The following is a 19,318-nucleotide window of genomic DNA, read 5'->3' as shown; positions in this document are numbered from 1 at the left end:
ATTTTGTTTGCCTTGGCTGTGAGTCATGTTTAGCTGTCACAGACGACCTGTGACCCTGTGGCCTTTTTGTTTCAGGCTTCAGAGGGGGTTTCAGTGTAGACTTTGGAACAGATTTACATTTACCAAGGGTGGTCTTTGGCTTAATTGTTTGCCCTGATGTGACTTGACTTTTGGATGTTTGGGACTTTGTAGAACTTTCAAATTCTGCCTTCAGATTTTCTTTGTCTATGAGAAGACTTAGGGTGGGTGTACTTTGGGGCACTGTGGCTCTGCCAATGAGTGGCGCTTCAGTGGGTGCAGCTCTGATCATAGACGGAGGCGTTGAATGCAGCGGGACAGCAACAGCTGTGGCAAGTGGAGGCAAAGAAGTCTTTTCTTGGCGCAAACGGGGGTTATGCCTTGCACGTTTCATCCTGTTCATCTCCTGAGCCAGGGCCGTGAAGCCATCGATCAGAATCTCCATCCGTCCCTCCAGTCTTCTGAGCCGAGCCTCCACATCTGTGTAGCCCCTCTCAAGCTCAGCGACCCTCTGGTCCTTCTCTTGGGTCGAATGAATAGAGATAAGCTCCTTCAGCTGGGAGCTGAGATGACTCTGCTGGATCTCCATACTACGAATGCTCTGTTTCATATCAAGCGTGTTGCTTTCAAGCATGCTCAGGCGTCTGTTAAAGGTGTTCAGATGAAGCTGGATGAGATGCTGGAAGCTGGTATGCCTGGTTTCTGGACTGGGTATGAAGCGTGGTGGGAGTCTGGGTGATGATCTGTTGGTGCCAACACTAATGATTTTCGTAGATTCTTTAGTGTCAAGATGAGGGTCAGATGCTGTAGGCCATAAAACCCTCATAGGGACGACAGTTGTTCTTAATGTGGAAACTGGATAATCAATATAATCTTCATCATCATTCTCATCATCTCCACTGCCACTGGACACTATCTCTCCATCCCAGCTCAGGTTGAACACTGGCTCTGCTCCACATCCCACAGGCAGGAAGCCGTTAATGTTCTCCTCATGGAAGAGCTCCCCACAACTGTCCGCCGGTAGCATTTCTCCTCTTAATGTCAAAACAGCACAATCAGGCGTGACGCAGCCAGAGATGCCACAGCACAATGAATAACTTAGACCCAGTGTCACCCGCTCATCTTTGCCCTCCCCATGGGCAAAGATTGATCAGCCAGACAGGAGTCTTCATAAATGCCCCATTTTACATTTATGGTCCAGAAGATGCAGAACATGTGGCCTTTGAGCAGAGAGATTTCACACCTTACAGTTTGAAGCAGAAAATGTCCTCTCACAAAGAAAGTACAGGTAAAATAAACAGCCAAACTGAAGTTTCGCTCGAGCCAAATTTATGGTCCGAAAACAACAAAACCTGATTGTATTCTTAATATCACCAAAAGGTCTCCAGTCCAACAACACTTGTATTTTTCTGCCAAGCGAAATAAAACTCATACATTAAAAAACAAAAACAAATTTTAATTCTGAAAAAGTTAGGATATTATGTAAAATGTCAAATAAAAGCAGATCGCATGATTTGCCAATTTCATAAACCCAGATTTTCTTTAAAATGGAACATAGTAAACATCTCAAATGTTTGAACTAAGAATTTGTACCATTTGGTGGCAGCGACATGTGTCAAAAAAGTTGGGACAAGGCCATGTTTCCCCACTAGAAAACAGCTCTTTTTCTTTGAACAACAGTCTGTAAATGTTAAGGAACTGAAACCATTTGTTGGAGGTTTTAAAGGGAATGTTGTCCCATTCTTGTCTGATGGAGGATTCTAGCTGTTCAACAGTCCTGGGTCTTTGCTGGATTTTTGTTTCATGATGCATCAAATGTTTTCAATTGGTGAGAAGGTTTGACTGCAGGCAGGTCAGTTCAGTTACTGGACTCTTCAACTACAAAGCCCTGCTGTTGTAATGGATGCAGTCTGTGGTTTAACATTGGCTTACTGAAATATGAAAGGCCTTCCCTGAAAAAGATGTTGTCTGGATGGGAAATTTTTTTTTCTTCCAAAGCCTGTATATATTTAATGGTGCCTTTCCAGATGTTGTAAGTGTTCATGCCATAGACACTAATGTACCCCCATACCATCAGAGAGGCAGGTTTTTAAACTGTGAACTAATAACAGGCCGGACGGTCCCTCTCCTCTTTAGTACGGAGGACGTAGCCACCATGGTTTCAAAGAAGAATCTCAAATTTCAATTGATCTGACCACACAGCAGTTTTCTGCTTTGCCTCAGTCTATTTTAAATAAGCTCTGGATTTCTGGATGGTGTTCACGTGTGATGACTTCTTTCCATGATAAAGCTTTAACCAGCATTTGTTGACGGAAACAGTGTTGACTGAGTTTACAGACAATGATTAGTGGAACTGTTCTTAAATCCATGCATTGATGTCCAGAACAGAATCAGGCATGTTTTGAATGCAGTGGCCCCTCAGGGCCTGAAGTTTCACAGCCATCCAGTACTGACTTTCAGTCTTGTTCTTTCAGCTCAGAAGTTTTCCCAAATTCTGAAAATCTTTTGGTGTTATTATGAATTCTATATGCTGTCTTTCCAATTTTCTGTTCATGAACAATAATCTGAAATTGTTTTAGATGTGTTTTTTTGCAGACTGGAGAACCTTTGGCCATCTGTACTTCTTGGGGATCAAAATGCTCTTTTTACACCCAGTCCTTTTACTGACCTATTGCCAATTAACCTAATTCATTGCTAAATACTCCTCCAGATGTTTTTTATTTGTATCACTTACTTTTACAGCCATTTGTTGTCAGTGTTTCAACTTTTTTGAGATGTGTTGCTGCCATAAAATTCAAAATTATCTTACTTTTTCCTAAAAATAAAACCAGACAATTTCTTCATTTAAACATTTGATGTTTACTGTAGTTCATTGTGAATAAAATATGGGTTTAAAAGATTTGCAAATCATCGGATTTTGTTTTTATTTACATTTTACACAACTTCACAACTTTTTTAGAATTGGGGTTTTTCAGCAAACAAATAAAAATAGAGAAGGCTATGAGGGAACATTAAGGATTTAGTGACACAAACCTGCATCTCCAATTTATCCTCCGACACCATTTGATTGAAAATGCCATGTCAAAAGTAAGAGAGATATGATTTGCAGACATGCACGTATCCCTTTCTTGTGAAGCCAGTGGGAACTAATAGCAGCCCACCGCTAACCTTACTGCCGGCCAGCCAGCGAACCCCAAACAGAATCAAGATGACAGAAGAGGAAGAAAAAAAGAGGAAAGGGGGAGGCAAAAAAAAAAAAGGGCAGTGCTGGATACCTTTCACAACGTCTTCCAGTGAATCCAGTGGGACACCTGTCACAGACTGGCTCACCATCAAAGCTCAGATGACAAACTGAGGAGAATCTGTGCAAAAAAAGAAGGTAAATCAATCAATCAGTCAAATTTTATTTGTATAGCACATTTCAGCAGCAAGGCATTTCAAGGTGCTTTACATAATTAAAAGACAAAATAAAAACAGCACGTGACAATGAATAAACAGTAAAAAAGAGACAAAAACCCGCACTCTAACCCTAATTTAGCCATAAGTAACTCTAAACAGGTGGGTTTTAAGTTGAGATTTAAAGGCACCCAGTGTTTCAGCTGTTTTACAGTTTTCTGGAAGTTTGTTCCAAATTTGTGGTGCATAGAAACTGAAAGCTGCTTCTCCTCGTTTGGTTCTGGTTCTGGGGATGCAGAGCAGTCCAGAACCAGAAGATCTGAGGGGTCTAGACGGTTGGTACAGCGATAACAGATCTTTAATGTATTGTGGTGCTAAACCGTTCAGTGATTTATAAACTAACAACAGTATTTTAAAGTCTATTCTTTAACAATCTGCAAGTAAAACACAACTTGCAGATTGTTGTAACATTTCAAACAAACTTTTTTGAAAATAAATGCTTTGATTGGAAAAAACCCAGATAAAGAATGGTAAATATAAACATACTGGTTGTTGGGATTGACTCCAGGACAGGGGCACGGCTGACAGGGCTGACCCCTCACAGGGTCTCCATAGAAACCACTCAAACAGAGCTCACATCTGTCTCCAGTAGTGTGGTGAAGACATTGCTTCAGAAAACACACAAACACAGGAAGAGGTGGTGAGCAATTTGGAACAACTGAGCACCAAACTCCCGTTTACACATGTTGGAATGAGCCAAGAAATCATTAGCACATTCCACACCGCTGAGATGAAAGCCGGATCGAGGGCCGAGGAAGAGGAGCGCAGAACCTACCAGACACCTGCCGGTCTCCGGGTCGCAGCTGCTGGAGTGACTGTTGCAGTTGCACCTCTCGCACGTGCCCAGGTAAAGACCAGAGGTGGTCCGTGTGTAACCTTCATCACACTCCTGGAACAAAGAGCGCGGAAAAACACCCGAGGTGTGAGACGTGTTGTCTTTGTTCCACTGCAGCTGGGAGACACTGTAATTATCATCAGCGACTAATGGAAAACAGAGTTTTATTTGTAACAAGCTCGGGCACATCGTTGACTGCCATACCAGCTTGTTTTTGTTTGGTTTTTTTAACTTATGTAGAGTTGATGTTCTTTAATTAAAGTTAATATACACAGATCAACCACAAACTTCACAGCACTGACAGATAAAGTAAATACCACCAGTCATTTCATCTCAGTGCAGTATTCTGCTCGAAGCCTTGAAGAGATGTAGGAAAAAGACAGAAAAACCTCAGTTTGATGTTATAAAAACTGGATTCTAATTTCTGCTATGACTGTTTGTTGGTGAACAGATCACCTTGAAAGACTTTTTTCTACCTTTTTATTCACATAACCAAGTTGATTTCTAAGTAAAACACTTGAGTAATTTTTTTTGTTTTGTGACAGTGCCATGAATTCATGCCCACCTTTCACTCCCCTGTCTGATGAAAAGTGTGTTCATGAGCTGAGAAATGTTAGAAACAAACGACTGATTCACAGCAGATCATGAACTTCACATGAGCAGTTTGACAAACATCTAAGGCAGGGGTGTCCAACCCTGGTCCTCGAGGGCCACCATCCTGCATGTTTTACTTGTTTCTCTGCTCCAACACACCTGATTTGAATCAATGGGTGATTATCAGGCTTCTGCAGAACATGAAGAGGTGATTAAACCACTGAATCAGGAGTGTTGGAGCAGGGAAATAAGGAAAACAAGCAGGATAGTGGCCCTCGAGGACCAGGATTGGAGACCCCTGATCTAAGGAAAGATCAGCGTACAGTCACAGAAAATAGAAAGTCCATCCTCTTTTAATTCTTTCATTTTGCTTATCAAGACATAATAAGACATTCTGGTCTTTACCAGGTTTGAAAATTATTCAAATCTAACTTTAAGTGTACATAAACACACAAAAGATGACAGAAAACAACAACTGAAAGTTGTTGCTGCTAAATGGAGTTCTACAAGATACTGAATCATAGTGGACTTAGTTTTTCACACACAACTTCTCTATCTTGGTTTTCTTTGATAAATAATGACATGGTAGAATCTGTTGTGTGGTTTTGTACAATTCAAGTTAGATTTAGATCATTTTAGAAGCTGGTAAAGACCGGATCATTTTCTATAATAAAATTAAAAGAGACAGACTTTCTTTTACTCATGGCTATATTTGTGGACAGACTGCCATTTGTTTCTGGGGGTTTTAAACGGTCTGCAGGGTCCATTACAATATTTAGTCCAAAATATAGAATGTAGTCACTATTAACGCATCTGACGGGAAGCCACATTTAGCATGATGTATTCGTGTCTTTACTCACTCACACTAGCCAAACATAGGCAGTGCGCTGTTGTCTCGTGTTTGATTTCAACCACAGCGCCGGTCCTGGTGTCTCATGACTCGTGCTTGTCCTACTTTACACACACGTTGATTACCAGCGGTGCGCAAAAATCTCAAGCTACCCCTCATTTGTTTAAATCATGTCATAAAAATCGGACGTAGACACAAAAATAAACTAAAATACAGTTTATAAGGCAAAAATAGTTTGGGCTATTTTAACAAGCTAGGAAGTCCATATTTGGTCTGACCAACGTTACGCTTCATAACAGTAAGAGTTTATGTATATATACACTGTTTATATATTAGAATTCATTTCTATGGTTCTATTTAAAGGATATTTAAAAGCCTATCTTTGGAGGATCCTAGAATGATCCTCCAGTGTCTCTGTAATGCTGATCTATGGGCTCTGAGGAGCTACATAAATCTCAAAGTGTTACTATGTGTTTTCAATTCAGATATACTTTTACTGGATTGGCAGTATATTTTGGGATCAGTGTCACTGTAGAAAATGAAGTCTTTCCCATTTAGACTCCCTCTGGATAGTTTTATATGGTGGATCAAGCTCTTGCTGCATTTTGGTTTTGATAAAATCCGAAACATTACTGGCTGAAATGCAGCCCCAGCTAATGACAGCACCTCCATCGTGTTTCGCTGGTGGCAGGACATAACTGTCAGGATATTCTCCAGATTGATGGCAATTTGAATAAAAACCTTTGAACTTTTATTCAGCACTTTAAAAGACCTGGTTTTAGAAAAGACCCACTCTTAGAGGAGCTCCTGTAGAAATTTGGCATACCTCAGCCTCTTCCCCCTTTTTCCCTTCTTGAAGACTGGCTGCTTGACACTCAGACTTCTATTAATATGTTTTTATTAAAGCTTTGATGAACAGTTGATTGATTATCTGAAAGTTGATGCAACTTCTGTTCTCACAGACCTGACAGGTCCTCTCTGTCAGGTCTATGCGAGTTAGTTCTTGAATTACACTTCAGTTTTTGCAAAGAGCTCTTAAGGAATCACTGGTTTGATACTAAAATTTTATTTAGTCATTTTGAACTGAGACAATCTATTTCCAATATTCTTTCACAATTCAATAATTTATTAATTGACTCGTAAAAACTTACTATCTGAAGATATAAGAGAATATTTGAAGTTAGTGGTATCTTTCTTTAATCTAATCAGCTACCTGGCAGGATGGTCCTCTGTATCCCTGAGGGCAGGCGCACTCCTCCACCTCCAGAGCTTGTTCGTTACCCGTCGAATGAGGAACAGCAATGTCCATCTTGATGTCTGAGATGCTAAGTGACACAAAAAAGCATAAAAAACATGCATTTGTTCAGTTTACTGGAAATATTTGTAAAAAAAAAAAAAAAAAAAAGTGACTTTATTCTACATTTTCAGAAGATTTTTCTACATTACCTGGTTTCAACCATACTGTCTACATAGGTGGCCCTAATCATGAACAAGCTAACATCAGCCAGGGCCATCAGCAGGTTCTCACGGGTGCACGGCTGACCGTCAGTGCGTCGCCATTCCGCCTAAAAGCAAACATACAAGAGTGACAACCGAACACACCAACGCTTCCTAAAGATTCAGCTTTCAGCTAAACAATGTCGCGCACCTCTCTGAAAGTCACAGTGACAGTTTGTGGCAGCCGTGGGAGAGGCTTTGTCTGAGAGAAGTGCTCCAGGAAGATGTTGTTGCCTTGGAGAACCACGTCTGGATGCCCATCAATCACCAGCGAGTGCTGGTATGGCTCGAAGCTCACCGTGTAGCGCAGCTCCCCGCCGTATGCTGTCACCTGGTGGCAAAAATGATGAAGAGAAGAGCTCAAACTCAACAAAGCCCACATCGTGGAGAGGCATTTCATCTTGTTGAGTCTGCAGAGAATCACAAGGCTCCCATGATGGGTTTGACTGAATTCAAAGAAGCTTATCTGTCTGTATGAGTGCAGCCTTTTTACTCAACATGTTCAGGCTTGACTTCTTTCCTGCTCTTTTTGTCAATGTTTTTTTTTTTTCCCTCTCACCTTATCTCCTCTGAAGCTCTCAGGCAGGACCCAGTAGTAGATGTCACTGGAGCTCCTTGGGAAGGGCCGGTAGACGACTACAGAGCCCCTCTGCTCGATTCCTTCAGAGATAGTTTTACTGTTGGTGCTGTCAGTGAGGGAGAAGAGCTGCCCATTGACTCCTCCTCGCACCTGAGAAACACATACAGTGGATACAATACCTGAAAAACTCCTGCAGAAATTCTGAATCATTTATTATAGACGCACATCCAGTAATTACTTTCTGAGAGTTTCATTAAAATTTGTCAAGTAGTTCATGGGACATTTTGGTAATACACACAAGCAAAAGCATTATTGCCTGCTTGTCATGGTGGTGGGTGAAAAAAGTATTTGTCATGTGACCTCTCACCTTTGCGGTTGAGAGTTCTGTCCATTGACATGCATTATAAAGTCAAAAACTATACAAAAAAGATATCTAAAAGCTGAATCACCTGGTAGTAGTCCACCGACTTGTGACCCATACAGTGCATGAATGGTGTTTTTAGCTGAAGGTTTGAAAGCCATAACCTTTCAAACATCACAAAGTTTTAAGGCAGTTTGAGGGATTCTCTGTTATTCCCTAAGGGGGTTACATTTTGGGGCCCAATTACATCACCACGGTAACTCAAAATGTCCCCAAAAGTAATAGCACCCATCCTGCAACCAAGCTGCTTGTTTTGTTACACATTTCATGTGGGTGCACTCTTCCAAAAAAAAAAGTTGATTAAAGGGATAGCCTAGTGATTTTTGAAATAGTTAGCAGTAATTAGTACCTGATCAGCCATGACATCAGTCATAGAGCACAGAGAATGGAGAAAGAGATAATTAATAATAAGTTAATTAATTAACGTTTAGAGGTGCAGAGAAATACTGTATGTGCCTCCACTGTAATGCAATAGAAGGCTGCAGTAACAAAACAAGTCCTGAGTGAAACTTTATCATCCCATGGCTCTGCTCCTCACCTGGTCTCTACTCCACGAGGAGCTGGCACACTGTTTGGTGACCCCCATGCAGAAACAGCTCAGGCAGCCTTCCGGGTTGGCCTCCGATAGGTGGAAGAACCCCGGCTTGCATGCGTCACACACGGCGCCTGCCACGTTGTTCTGCAGCGTACACACGAAAACAGAACAACATGCACATATGTAATCCATCTGCATGGTATGCCTGTCACTCCCTCCATGATGAACAACAGCAGAAAGAAAGAAAGAAAAAAAAAAAAAAGAAGTGCATCCATACCTTGCAGCTGCACAGTGCGCTGCTGGAGCTGACAGTTCCTCTGTTATCACAACTGGAGCTGCTATCTGCAGGGAGAGGACGGTGGAAACAAGATGACATATAGGGAGAGACGTGCACCTGGCAGTGCTCCAAACGGGCTGAATACCTAAGCCATGATCACGCACTACTGTAACACAACCCTGTCAATCATTGCACAAGGTCACGACCCCCTCATGGTCGTATTACTGAAGCAATTCCCAAGCTGCTTCTGCTCATTTATCCTTGCCTGAAATGTTTGTATTGAAAAACTGAACCTGCACATGGACTCACCGCTGCGGAGACATTTTCCATTAGGCAGGAGGGGGTTACCCTGGTAACCAGGAGCACACCTGAAATAAAAACAAACAGAAAAGTCCATTATACAGCAGAAAAATGTATTGAACAATTCATTCCCTTACACTAAAGCCTGTTTTATTTATAGTCTACTTTAAAGTTATTAATATCTTCCTAATTTAATAATGTTATGTAAGGTCAGTAATGCAGCTGTACTGAACAGTGACGTCACTGTTTCCTCACTTTTCACAGCGTCTTCCTGTGTACCCGGGCCTGCAAGCGTCACATGTTGGCTTTTGGTCAAATCCCAGGAAGCAGGTGTCAGAAAACCTAAATGAAATGAACAGAGAAAGGGTCACAAAAGGCAGATAGATGAGGACTGTAGGTTAACTGAGTAAAGAAGTGCAACTGCGTTTATCCTCTTGGACATAAACCTGTGCTCAACCAGTTCGTGCTGTAGGTGTGGAACCTTACCGCCGCGAGGTCTCGGCGTACGGGCAGGGGCAGGGCTTGCAGTCATCGGGACGACCTCGGCTCGGGTCGCCAAAGAACCCGGGGCGACACTTGTCACACTGAGGGCCCTCTGTGTTGTGTTGGCAGCTCTGAGGGGGAGGGAACAAACACGTGGCTCAGCATTTGCAAGGGAGTCTCAAGGATGTCTTGAAACATTCACGGAAGTTCACGAGCCAGCAGTGGAAAATTTGCCTATTTTCTCACAATGAGTCAAGTTTGAGTCGCCAGCTAGTTTCTAGCTGTCGCAGCCCAGTGGGATACTACTTAAAAAAACGTAACTACAAAGTTCCACCTTAATGTTTAGCATACAGACACAAGAATAGCTTAAAATCCTTTCAAAAGTATGAGATCCTGTCTGTATTTAAAAATCCATCGTCATGTTTTAAACTTCACTGTCAGCCCTTACCAGACAGTGCCCACTGATTGGATCGCAGGCCGTCGCATGTCCATTACAGTTACAGCCAGCGCAGGTGCCAAGATATGAGCCGCCGGGGACACGCTCGAAACCAGAGGAACACATTTCACAGGACAGGCCCGCGTATCCCGGAGGACAGCTGGAAATGAGAAATATAAGCATCATCGTCCAAGGTAACAATCCAACCACTTCTGAAAGAAACCAACATGAAGCAAATTACAACATCACAAACTGTGAACACGCTTCATGTTCTAAAGGAGGAACAGCTGTGGGACAAGCTGCCAAAGCCGAGGAAAATCAGATGCAGCGATGATGTTTGGTTGGAATCAGTCCCCTCATACAAAAAACACAAAAAAAAACATGACTGTCTCTAAAAGGCAGCCTTGAAGAATCAGTCATTTGATTTATGACTTCGTTTCTGCCTTTGTAACTATTCCATTTATTATTTTACATTATATTACAGCACTGCACTTCTTACATGAACAGTCGGTTACAAAAGTATTCACACCCGACAGTTTTGTTGCCCTACAACGTGGAATGTAAAATAAATTTTGAAGTGTTTTTTTTAATGCAACATGTCTATCCTGTTTAAGTTCTACAATATTTGTATTGTAAAACAAACAGGAAACAAGAACAAAAAAACTGAGCATGTCTAACTACTCCCTCTTCTCCTTAAACCAGGGGGTTTTTCTTCAGCAGGGTGTTCTACCATGACACCCACATTGTCCAGCTGGAAGGTGAAATACATATAAACACGCCAGTTTTCAATTCAATTCTTAAAAAATGTTTTAAAACAAGTTCTTAACTTAAATAATTGAAAGTATTTTGTGTAAGTTCAGTACTTCTAAATAAATTATATGTATATTAAATTATATTTCTTTAAATTCTAGGTTGAAAGGCAACAAACACTGAATACTTTCAGGAGCCACTGTAAATATGATCTGTGGGGGCATCTGACTGCAAACTGCTGGTTTTATCTCACTAAACCCTCCAGGTCTTTTCTTGCCTGCATTCCTCAACATCTTTGGCGTGACCCAGAGTGCTGAACTCCGCGATGGTGGTATCCATGACGATGTCACTGAGGCCCACGCTGACCATGTGGTTGTCGTAGATGGTGCGGATGCTGATGCTGTCCACGTTGGCCAACGTCATCATCAGCTCCTCGCGGCTCACAGGCTGACCGTTGGAATGCTGCCAGTTGTCCTGTAGCATTGAGCGGCAGATTTCATGTGTAAATATTTTAAATGAACTGTTTTGGTTTTTTTTTTTTTATAGTTGGACCTGCTTTACCCAGAGCCTTACCTCAGTGAATCGGATCTGTTTCTGGCTGGCCACATTGTGAGGGGTGTTGAAGTTCTCTCTGCGGTACAAAAGCCGGCGCCCGTTTCCGACCAGGATCACGTTGGACCTCACCACCGGCTCAGACAGGCCGCGCGCCAGAGTGTACCGCACCTTGTACTTCAGGGATCCTCCATAGGAGTCGATCTAAAGGCAGATGGAATGATTTATTTAGTGCTTCCTCATTTTTTATTTTTTCACACTTTGTGTTATTTTAGGAATTTTTATTTTTTTTGAAGAAATAGACTGATATCTCAATTTCTTAAAAAAACAATCTTGCTTTATTGTGGTTCAGCATCCTTGCTTTGCTTTTGTCCACATTTAGCTCTTAGCTAAACTTTTAAATTAACGTCTAGCTACTGTTTTGCTATGTTTAGCTAGCCTTTTGCCTCATTTAGCTTTCAGCTAGCCTTTTTTGTACCTTTAGCTGGTGTTTTGCTACTTTTAGCTAGCATCTTGCTACTTTTGGCTTCTAACTAGCATTTTGGTTCTTGAAGCTTTTAGGTAGCGTTCTACTTTTCTTAAGCTTTAAGCCTGTCCTGCAAATTTCAGCAGTCATTCAGCATTCACACTGAATTTTTGCAGAAAACTCCCTTTGTCTAGTATTAAACTGTAATTGATCCAGTCATTTTAAAACAAGCTGGTAGGTTTTCAGAGATATACTTTGTTGCCCAGGAACTGGCGAGGCAAGGTCCAGAAGGATTCAAGGTTGAGGAAGCGGCGTGATAGGTCGACGAGCTGGAACTCCTCCATCTCTGGGTTAATGAGGAGCTGAGTGGGGGAGAGAGGAGGAATGCCTGGCCTGGAGGGGTAGCTAACATTTACTCCTGCAAAGGAAAAAGCAACAGGTTCCAGTCATTTCAGATTTAAATTTCTGGTCTAGAAAACGTTTAACTTCAGGTGACGGTGCGGTTTCATTTTCTTTGCGCATTAAAAGCTTCTGTGCCTTTAAAGTCCTCCTCCTGGGTGAAGCGCAGGCTGATCTGGTTGCGGTAGCGTCCCGTGCTCCTGCAGTTCTTGGAGATTCCAGCACAGAAGCAGGACACACAGCGGCCGTCCACGCTGAAGTGACCACTGGAACAGTTTCCTGAAAGTGGAACAAGAGGATGAAAGGCTTAATTTGTGTTTCTGCACAAGACACACGATTTTAATAGTCTACTCTCTCTAAAACAAAACATTGTTTTCTATTCTTACACAATTCTTATATTACATTTTGCACCTTCTATTATTAGTCGTATGATGGCTAGTCAATGTTAATTTTTGTTTTCGTGTGTACTATCTATAGTTTATAAAGTAACTAGTGTGTGAACCTTTGTACTGATGCTCCTGTGACACCTGAATTTCCCCTGGGCAGGACAATAAAGGCTATTTCTATTCTATTATATTCTATTTCTGGTCTCACAAATGGTTTGTTGTTAAAACTGCTTTCGTCTGTCTGGATTCCCCAACTTGTTTTCAGTACCTGGGTTTGGATTCAATGTGAGGGTTAAAACTCCATCAGGGATCCCGAACACCAGGCCTTTAGCGTTGATGGCCTCGCAGGTGTACGCCCCCTGGTCTGACTCCTTCACATCGTGGATGGTGAGGGTGCCACGGCCGTTCTCACTGGTCATGGTAAACCTGAGGGGGGGGGGGGAAAGCCCAAATGGCTCCTTTGACAGCAATAAACTCACTTTTAAGTTCAACAAGGCAAAGATTCATAACAACAGGCACTCTCTTACTGATTTTACAGTGGCTGCTTTACAGAAATCCTTAGAATTCCACTGTAATTGTCTAACCACACACAGCAGGGTGCTCTCAAAGCGAACAGCCTGCAGCCACAACCATCGGAGCTGGAGCACACAGCGAATATCTCGGTAATTAAAATCACAGGCGCAGAAACATGGAGTCAGCGCTGACGCACCGATGAAGGTGGGCTTGGTTTCAACAAAACAACTATCAGCTGAGATAAAGGGGAAATGCATTCAGAAACACCATTTGTTACAGGAAAGAAATGGCTTTATTTGTCAAAAAACTACGTCATCAACAAAATATGCTTCAGAGATTTAAATCATTAAATACATTTTGGTCATTTTTGCTCATCGTCGAAGACTGAAGGGTGACAATGCTTTGCCCATGCCCATGTTTGTTTCTTGTATCAACAAAATACTGTAACTGATGAGCCACTGTATGGAAACTCTCGGAAAGTAATTACTTGATGTACGTCTTCAAGTGATTTAACTTTTGGAGTCAATGTAATTGAACATTATGCAAAACTAAAATGGCTACAACTTGGTCAATTTGACAGATACTGAGCTAAAATCGGTGTGGCAGTAGCTGAGCGTGACTCACAACACATACCCTGAGAGCTAGCACATCAACATCATTTTCAAGGTTTGACCAAATTGTTTAGATTGTCGTGTCCCTTTTCATCATATATTGATCTTAGTTTAAAACTCTGACATGAGAGGCTGCGGCCGATATGCATTCCTTCATGGAGTGCTAGGCCTTGAGTTTATTTTCATTTTAACAAACTCATTTTGTAGGTAGCCTCATGAAACCCACCTGCTGCCAGGAGGAATGTGTCCCCAGTTGAGTCTCCAGGTGATCATGGGCGTGGGAACTCCAACAGCCTGGCAGGTGAACATCACTGTCGAGCCCCGCGCTGCCTGGATGGCCTCCTCTGGGGGGCTTATTACAGAAGGAGGGGCTGTACAATGTCAAGAGGACAGAAATGGTTTTAATCACATGATAAATGTACAACAAGGGCTGTAATGGGAATGGAATTTGGGGATCCTTTGAGGTTCCTAAATGCCTGACAGTCAGATTGCTGATTCTCTGCTGCGAACAATTTCCTTCAGACTCTCACAAACGGCTGCTACAAGAAAAGCCCTGTGTCTCAGTCGTGTGAGAAGAGCCTGGTGTCACAGCATATTAGCCGTAGCAATCGAAGGAGAGTCAGAGCAGCAAAGTGCAGACAGAGAGGAACGAACTGTGCATGGGGGAGAAAAAGAAAGACTGTGAGAGCAGAGAGAGTCCAGCTGCCGGTGTGAGACTTACTGCAGCCGTACTCATCAGAGCGGTCGACGCAGTCTGGCTCTTCGTCACACTGGTAGCTGGCTGGGATGCAGGTGTGATCAGTCTGGCATTCAAACTGCTCAGGGCCACATCTGTCAGAAGGCCCCTTGGTAGCTGTAACAACAAAAAGACGGGAGCTAATCAGCAACCTCTCACTCACTTTAAACAGCAGGAGACATAAAGCTTACAAACCAGACTAGAAAAAGGCTAAATTTGTTGGAATAGTTGCCTACAGTATGTAGCATATGGTGCAAACCTAGTCTCGTTACCATCACGCATGTTCGGAAAAGACTTACGGCAGTCTGATTCATCGGAGTTATCTTCACAGTCGTTGTCGCCATCACAGCGCCAAAGCTTGAGGGCACAACGGCCATTTTTACACCTGAACTCGTTGGGCTCACAAGGAGACGGAGTTCCTGTCAAACAAATCAGAGTTAGGCACGGGCTGGTTTCATGGTACATCATGGTGTTAAAAAAGAGACTGTGTCAAAATCAATCAATTTTTTCATTATTCTCTTTCTGTGACTTGAAGTTTGAACGACATGCCAAACACAGTTACGGGTTTCCTCTGAGAACTAGCCCACTAACTGTATACAGTATTTAATACTAGACCTTGTGTCCTAGTTTCTTCCGTTGTTGAGAATTGAAGCCACAAAACCCCCTTTTATGGGCGCTGCTACGTTGTATTTGTGGGACTAGACTCTGTGCACTTGGGATGTGGGGCTCCTCCTACTCTACTGCACACAATCATGGCAACACATGACCTTTCTTTTAAGCACAAAATAATTTATTACAGCTAAACTAATGGGAAAAAAATAAATATCTGAACATTTTGCAGCAAGGAAAGAACTATGTGAATTAATAAGAGTCAACACCTGGGAAAAAAAAATTATCTGAGGTGTATGGGCAAAAACCCATTTGTTTACGTGGAGGAGGCAGGACTTAAAACTTGCACTGAGATCAGCCGAAATGACTTTCAGCTTCCCAACGGTCATCTAGATTTCTTCTAAGGTCAAGGATTTAGCTATCCATCCCCCGCCTGTTCCTGAAAGCAGTCAGTCAGCTGTTTGACCAAAAAATGGATCATTCTCACAAAGTTTTTCCCTAGTTTAAATAAACAAAAAAACTTCTAATCATTTAAAAAAAAAAACTTCACAATAATTTTGCTCAATATCTTACACAGAATGTTTAAACCCAATCTGAACTCTAAAAGTGTCTTTTTTTAAAAACCACATTTAGGTCTTTATATATTCGTGTTAGGACATTTTTTAATTTGAGAGCAATCTCTCAAAAGCAGACATACAGACAAAACACTTTCACCTCGCAACTTTAAAATTTTCAATATTTTCAAATTTTTGCTGCCTAAATTTCATTGTTGGCTGATTTTTTTATATATGATGTATAAGTAAAACAACAACAATGTGGCAGATGTATCCATTTCAAAGACATTCTTGTTTTCATTAACAACTATGACTAGTTAGTCTCTTTAAAATTCAGTTGTTTCTAAACACACCATGAAATTCAAATAGTTTGCATTTTAAAACTGATGTAGATTCAGTCCTTTTAGTTTTAAGATTGGGAAAGTTCAAGTTGCTTTAAGATTTTTTGCGTTGTTCATGGGTGAAAAGACTTTGAGGACGTTTGTTTTTGAAAGCAGCTCACAACCACGATCGGGCTGCAGCTGATTTGTAAAAGTAAAAAAAAGAAAAGCAAGTACTCCCACTCTTCTGATGACCTGTCAATAGAAAAAGCCCCAACTGTTTTTTCCCCATGTAGCAACCATTAATGTAAGTCGCTCTTTTGGAAGTCCATTCATCAGTTCATCTACCCCCCGGATGAAGGATCGACTTCTGGATGCTAACAGTACTTCTCTCTCATATTCATGTTCAAGACCGTCTTACTTACCACATCCAAATTCATCGCTGCCATCTGAGCAGTCCTTAACTCCATCACAGACAAAGTTCCGATTGACACATTCCCCACTCCGGCATTTGGCTTGATCTGCTCTGCAGGGTGAAAATGGGGGCCGGGGGCCCAGTACAAAAGCCGTTGTGGTGGTAGTGGTGGCAGGTGTTGTGAAGACGGGCACGATGGGACCTGGTGAATCTAAAACAAATCTTTGATTAAACTTAGCGACACGCAGAGGGGTCTCAATGAGCGATCATATCGCATGACAAACAGGCAGGACCCTGGGCTGAATGAGTTACGAGCTGCCAGCCTGTCAGACTGAAGCCACTCACCACAGTTGGTCTCATCACTCATGTCTCTGCAGTCCGGTCTGTTGTCACACAGGTATTCCCTCGGGATGCACGTCTTATCACCACACTGGAACTCATCAGCCATACACGGTCTTTTAGAAGGGATTTCTACGAGACAGGCAGGGGGACGGTGGGGAGAGGGGTATTTTGAAGGATCAAAAACATGCAAGCCAAGGGTACCTGCTGCCAGTATACTACCCTAATGTCATATTAAAGCACAAATAACGCACTGAGAGAGGAAAATCGACCATACCCTAAAACAGAAAGAGCATCCTGTGGTAAAATCTTCAAAAATTGTAAAACTTAAGCTTTGTGAAGAAACACTGTTAAAAGATATAAAAATGCCACTTCAGTCATGTAAAGCCCAACTTTCTGTGACCTGTTTGAACTTCAAATAATGCCTTTTCTTACTTATGTCACCAAAATCCCACAGGTATCTGTGGAAATTTGTCTACATTGTACAAGTTACCATTACCAAAAGTCATAGCAACTTCCTCTGACTGTATTTTTGGCGTGTGGTTTTCTCGTGCTGTGGGAAGAAATGCAAATCAAATATTGTGACAGCTCCAGGAAAATAATGGGCAAAGAGTAACAAGAGCACTTCAAAGATCATTGGCACCGTTAATTAAAATTTCAAGACCACTGAATTATCTACTGCAAGCTCACACTGGCACATCCTGCCGCAGAGATAAGCCTTACAGGCACACAAATAGATATAAGCACAATGATTAGACTAGAAAGACCAAATTAAACACAATTAAACTCAAGCAGAAAGCCCAAACAGGACTAGACACCCAGATTTACTGAGACAAACTGGGCCCAAATTAAAAAACAAAACACATAGGAATAGATGAAACACTGAATGCAGACTGATCGACGAAGACTGGACTTGACACACAAGACCAGGCAGATCACATAGGTTTTACTAAACTACCCTGACTAAATCTAGGCAGGACACAAATGAGCTGTTTTTACACATGAACATCAGCCATGAAATTTACCAGAGCAGAAACCTGTACAAATGCAAACTTTGGGTTCAAACTTATAAAGGAACTTACAAGAAGCAAAGAAGTGTGTGTGTACTGACAACAGCTGCTGCCTAAAAACATTTTCTGCTTGTCAATATTGTGGATCCATCCAAAGATATGTAGAGTTTAAATCAACAGAAATTACATTTAGCATTATGGATGAGTAAGGAGTATAAATCCAGCTCTTTCAATGTGCTTAAATCAGGGGTGTCAAACTCCATTCCTCGGGGGCCACTGTCCTGCATGTTTTACATGTGTTCTTGCTTTAAAACACCTGGTTTAAATGAATAACTTGTTGACATTCTCTTGGAGAACCTAATGATTTGGTGAGGAGTTAATTAAACCATTTGAATCAGGTGTGTTGGAGCAGAAAAACCTAAAACTCCCAGGACAGCGGCCCTCGAGGCCTGGAGTTTGACACTCCTGGCTTAGATGATCTCACACACTGACTGAAATCAAACTGTGAACAAGCAATTCCCATACAAAGCCTAGAACCCATTCTCCAGTAGTTCTCCAATGTTCATGTGTGAAAATGTCTAGGAATCTCTTTCAAGAGTGTAAACATGTTGAAGTTCTAATCTTATCAGCTGCCAAGCCTGTTTATCGAGCTGGTAGGACTTCACAGAGGTCAAAAAGCTGCTTTATAATGAAGTGAACAGCAGCATTCCGAATCATATTTGTGTCATGCAAAGGTCCTGTAGGTTTAAAACCAAAAACAGAACTCTACGTTGATGCTCCCATGCAAAACACTCCCCAAGCCACGTGCATGTCAAAGGGCATCATGAAATGTCAACACAATCTGGGCACTACAGTCATCCTACAGTTTCTACAGTGCAGTCGAGTTCATCATCATGCAGCAGGCATGGTACAGTACAAACCTGGCACCACTGTAGGTTCCACTGAAGGCCGAGAGTCTAATAGAATTAAAGAGAAATGTTGATGAAACTGTCTAATGTTCTGATAGGTCTTAAGTTCGCTGAAATCAGAGGCCTTACCTGTTCCAAGCCTCCTGAACTGAAATCCCTGGACCGATGTGACGTAGGAAGCGATGGTTCCCTCGTCCACCACGTTGTAAAGTACGCTGCGGATCTGCTCCTCATTGGTGTTGTAATCAGAACCCACGTCCAATTCCACGAACACATCAACACCATCGTCTCTTATGATTTTTCTGCAACAACAAAAAAAAAGGGATGATGAGGCTTCATGCTGGGTGGCAGCAAAGGAAAGATCTTCAAGTGTTTGGATGTTCCTTACAGGACTCACTAATTGCTGATGTATTACTGACTACAGACCTTCTTTACCGCCCTTGTGTGATTTGGGGGGGAAAAAAATAA

At 42.0% G+C, this 19,318-nt stretch overlaps 1 protein-coding gene across 12 annotated transcripts in view; it reads right to left on the bottom strand.

The window, feature by feature from the left end:
- The window catches only part of hspg2 (heparan sulfate proteoglycan 2), a 139,398-nt gene that overhangs the window by 65,111 nt on the left and 54,969 nt on the right, over nucleotides 1–19,318 (bottom strand). For 11 of the 12 annotated variants that reach the window (XM_017419164.3, XM_017419170.3, XM_017419166.3 and 8 more), the window contains exons 6-30: nucleotides 18,980–19,152; nucleotides 18,863–18,898; nucleotides 16,939–17,064; nucleotides 16,604–16,804; nucleotides 14,995–15,114; nucleotides 14,681–14,812; nucleotides 14,186–14,330; nucleotides 13,104–13,261; nucleotides 12,588–12,728; nucleotides 12,305–12,468; nucleotides 11,606–11,788; nucleotides 11,310–11,506; nucleotides 10,295–10,442; nucleotides 9,850–9,977; nucleotides 9,619–9,705; nucleotides 9,373–9,431; nucleotides 9,064–9,128; nucleotides 8,790–8,930; nucleotides 7,810–7,980; nucleotides 7,402–7,581; nucleotides 7,200–7,318; nucleotides 6,967–7,078; nucleotides 4,250–4,363; nucleotides 3,961–4,082; nucleotides 3,294–3,380 (exon numbers count right to left, since the gene is read on the bottom strand). In XM_017419164.3, the coding sequence (XP_017274653.1) occupies nucleotides 3,294–3,380; nucleotides 3,961–4,082; nucleotides 4,250–4,363; nucleotides 6,967–7,078; nucleotides 7,200–7,318; nucleotides 7,402–7,581; nucleotides 7,810–7,980; nucleotides 8,790–8,930; nucleotides 9,064–9,128; nucleotides 9,373–9,431; nucleotides 9,619–9,705; nucleotides 9,850–9,977; nucleotides 10,295–10,442; nucleotides 11,310–11,506; nucleotides 11,606–11,788; nucleotides 12,305–12,468; nucleotides 12,588–12,728; nucleotides 13,104–13,261; nucleotides 14,186–14,330; nucleotides 14,681–14,812; nucleotides 14,995–15,114; nucleotides 16,604–16,804; nucleotides 16,939–17,064; nucleotides 18,863–18,898; nucleotides 18,980–19,152 (3,309 nt within the window). The remainder of the gene's footprint in view (nucleotides 1–3,293; nucleotides 3,381–3,960; nucleotides 4,083–4,249; nucleotides 4,364–6,966; nucleotides 7,079–7,199; nucleotides 7,319–7,401; nucleotides 7,582–7,809; nucleotides 7,981–8,789; nucleotides 8,931–9,063; nucleotides 9,129–9,372; nucleotides 9,432–9,618; nucleotides 9,706–9,849; nucleotides 9,978–10,294; nucleotides 10,443–11,309; nucleotides 11,507–11,605; nucleotides 11,789–12,304; nucleotides 12,469–12,587; nucleotides 12,729–13,103; nucleotides 13,262–14,185; nucleotides 14,331–14,680; nucleotides 14,813–14,994; nucleotides 15,115–16,603; nucleotides 16,805–16,938; nucleotides 17,065–18,862; nucleotides 18,899–18,979; nucleotides 19,153–19,318) is intronic. The other variant, XM_017419167.3, reaches the window with a different exon arrangement.

Source organism: Kryptolebias marmoratus, linkage group LG8, assembly GCF_001649575.2.
Source record: "Kryptolebias marmoratus isolate JLee-2015 linkage group LG8, ASM164957v2, whole genome shotgun sequence".
In the NCBI taxonomy this organism is placed as follows: domain Eukaryota; kingdom Metazoa; phylum Chordata; class Actinopteri; order Cyprinodontiformes; family Rivulidae; genus Kryptolebias; species Kryptolebias marmoratus.
This window is presented reverse-complemented; position numbering and strand designations above follow the sequence as displayed.